The sequence below is a fragment of the Vigna unguiculata genome, chromosome 5 (assembly GCF_037176805.1).
Source record: "Vigna unguiculata cultivar grain cowpea cultivar isolate G323 ecotype 2 chromosome 5, ASM3717680v1, whole genome shotgun sequence".
NCBI lineage: Eukaryota > Viridiplantae > Streptophyta > Magnoliopsida > Fabales > Fabaceae > Vigna > Vigna unguiculata.
This window is the reverse complement of record NC_140796.1, coordinates 52,019,529-52,021,381: the sequence shown is the minus strand read 5'-3', so window position 1 is coordinate 52,021,381 and position 1,853 is coordinate 52,019,529. Positions and strand designations below refer to the sequence as shown.

At 33.1% G+C, this 1,853-nt stretch overlaps 1 protein-coding gene across 1 annotated transcript; it reads right to left on the bottom strand.

Moving 5' to 3' along the window:
* Positions 1-514: 514 nt before the first annotated feature.
* LOC114184143 (zinc finger protein ZAT8-like) lies at positions 515-1,303 on the bottom strand. The gene has a single exon (XM_028071400.2). The coding sequence runs from the start codon at positions 1,172-1,174 to the stop codon at positions 659-661; it is 516 nt and encodes a 171-aa protein (XP_027927201.1). The 5' UTR covers positions 1,175-1,303; the 3' UTR covers positions 515-658.
* Positions 1,304-1,853: the final 550 nt, after the last annotated feature.

Below are 1,853 nucleotides of genomic sequence, written 5' to 3'. Positions count from 1 at the left end.
GATGTGCGATTTACACCCACTTATATATTATGAAATCGTTTTATCTCTAGTTAATATAAAATTTTTAAGATCATTTAAGATATATACATCTCAAATGTGAGATTAATTATTGATGAGTGATCCAATACTAGCTCAATAGGATCAATAAACAACAAACAACAAAATTATGGTAGACTCTAACCCATAACTTTAATGCTATGTTAACTTTAATACTATGTTAAGATATGAATTTTAACTCTAATTTAATTCTAGAAAACAAAACCACTTAGAAGATGAAATTTGTACCCTTTTATATATCATGAAAGATATGAATAGTTATGTACTATCAAATAGTCTTATTTATTTGTATGTAGTATCTTTAACATGGCTTAATTACAAATAAGAATATTCTTTTAAAAATAAAAGAACTGTGAGTGATTGGATTACAAGACATTGTTCGGATAAAGCTTAACAATAACATCTCTCAGGCAAAAAAGATTACGTGTTTGGGACACACTCTCAGAGACAATCTGCATAATTGAGAACTAATAAATTTCATATAAACACGATACAATACTACAAGTAGGTTCATACGCTAGATAATAAAATTACGAAAAAAATACACAATAACTGTGTAAGGCAAAAAAAAAAAGAATCTGGTTAAGTACAAAATTTTCGATCAAATGAAACAATCGAGAACGGGTGTTCTGAGATTGAGCTTAAGATCATCATCCTCTAATGGCATCAAGTTCAAGTCCAAACACAGATTCAACCTTCCACCATCTTTAGATTTCTTGAGAATGGACAAAGAACCCGAATCTCTACGATTATTGAACAAACCATGATTAATGGCAGTTCTATGCTTTCTCATGTGCCCTCCCAAGGCTTGTCCAATGGCAAACTGAAGGCCACAAATGGGACATGGGTGCATCCTAGATTGTTGTTTCGTGGTTGGACTAGGTAACTGGTGATGGCAAGAAAGATCTGTGATCATGAGCTTTGGTTTATTGTGACTTGCTCTGTGACCACCAAGTGCTTGAAAAGAAGAAAACCTTCTATTGCAAGTTTTGCACTTGAAATCACCCATTTCACCAACTTGATGTTTTGTTTTCGCATCACTCTCACCAACTTTCGTCAATAGCATCAAACACTTAGCCATGTTGTCTAATTCACCCTCTTCTCTGCCTCTCTTCATCGTAGGTTGCTTTACTGTGAGAATTTGAAGACACTACACTACACTCTTAAATATATAGACATAACATATATGAGTGGGAATGTGTGAGGAAGGTGCATGTTATGTTGCTATTACGCGGAGAGTGGCATAACTACCCTTGTTTTTCCTTTGCAATTAAGAATTGAAAGACCAAAACCAAAACATTCTTATAATTTGTACAAGGTTGGTTACTTGGTAGTTGCTGGCTAAGATTGCGTGAACGCGTGTCGAAAGGGGCAACACCTATTTTCCTTAATCAAACAGATCATTAGTGAAGTGCACACTTATTTGTCTGTGCTGAAAAAACCAAGAGTGGACATGGAAACTACTATTCTCTTTCACAATGATATTTTGTTAATTTTTTTTTCAGCAAGTAATTTTAAAATATGAAAAAATAATTTAAAAAATATCACCTAAAATTATAAAAGAAAATTATTGAAATTTAATCATTAAAAAAAACTACCGCCAACTGCGTTACACTGGTCTTGTTTGGGTCCCACAGCTTGTTGTTTAGTATCGTTGTTGGCACTCTTCTTTTATATTCCAACTTGGTTTTCATGTTAAGAAACTAAACCAAATGCGGTCTGAAATGGCGAAAGAATATATACTCGTTGGAGTGAAATGATGTGTCAATTTCAATGAAAATAAGGTTTTTGAAATG

Excerpts from the sequence above, each read along its gene's own strand:
- LOC114184143 (XM_028071400.2), bottom strand. The coding sequence starts at position 1,174 with ATGAAGAGAGGCAGAGAAGAGGGTGAATTAGACAACATGGCTAAGTGT.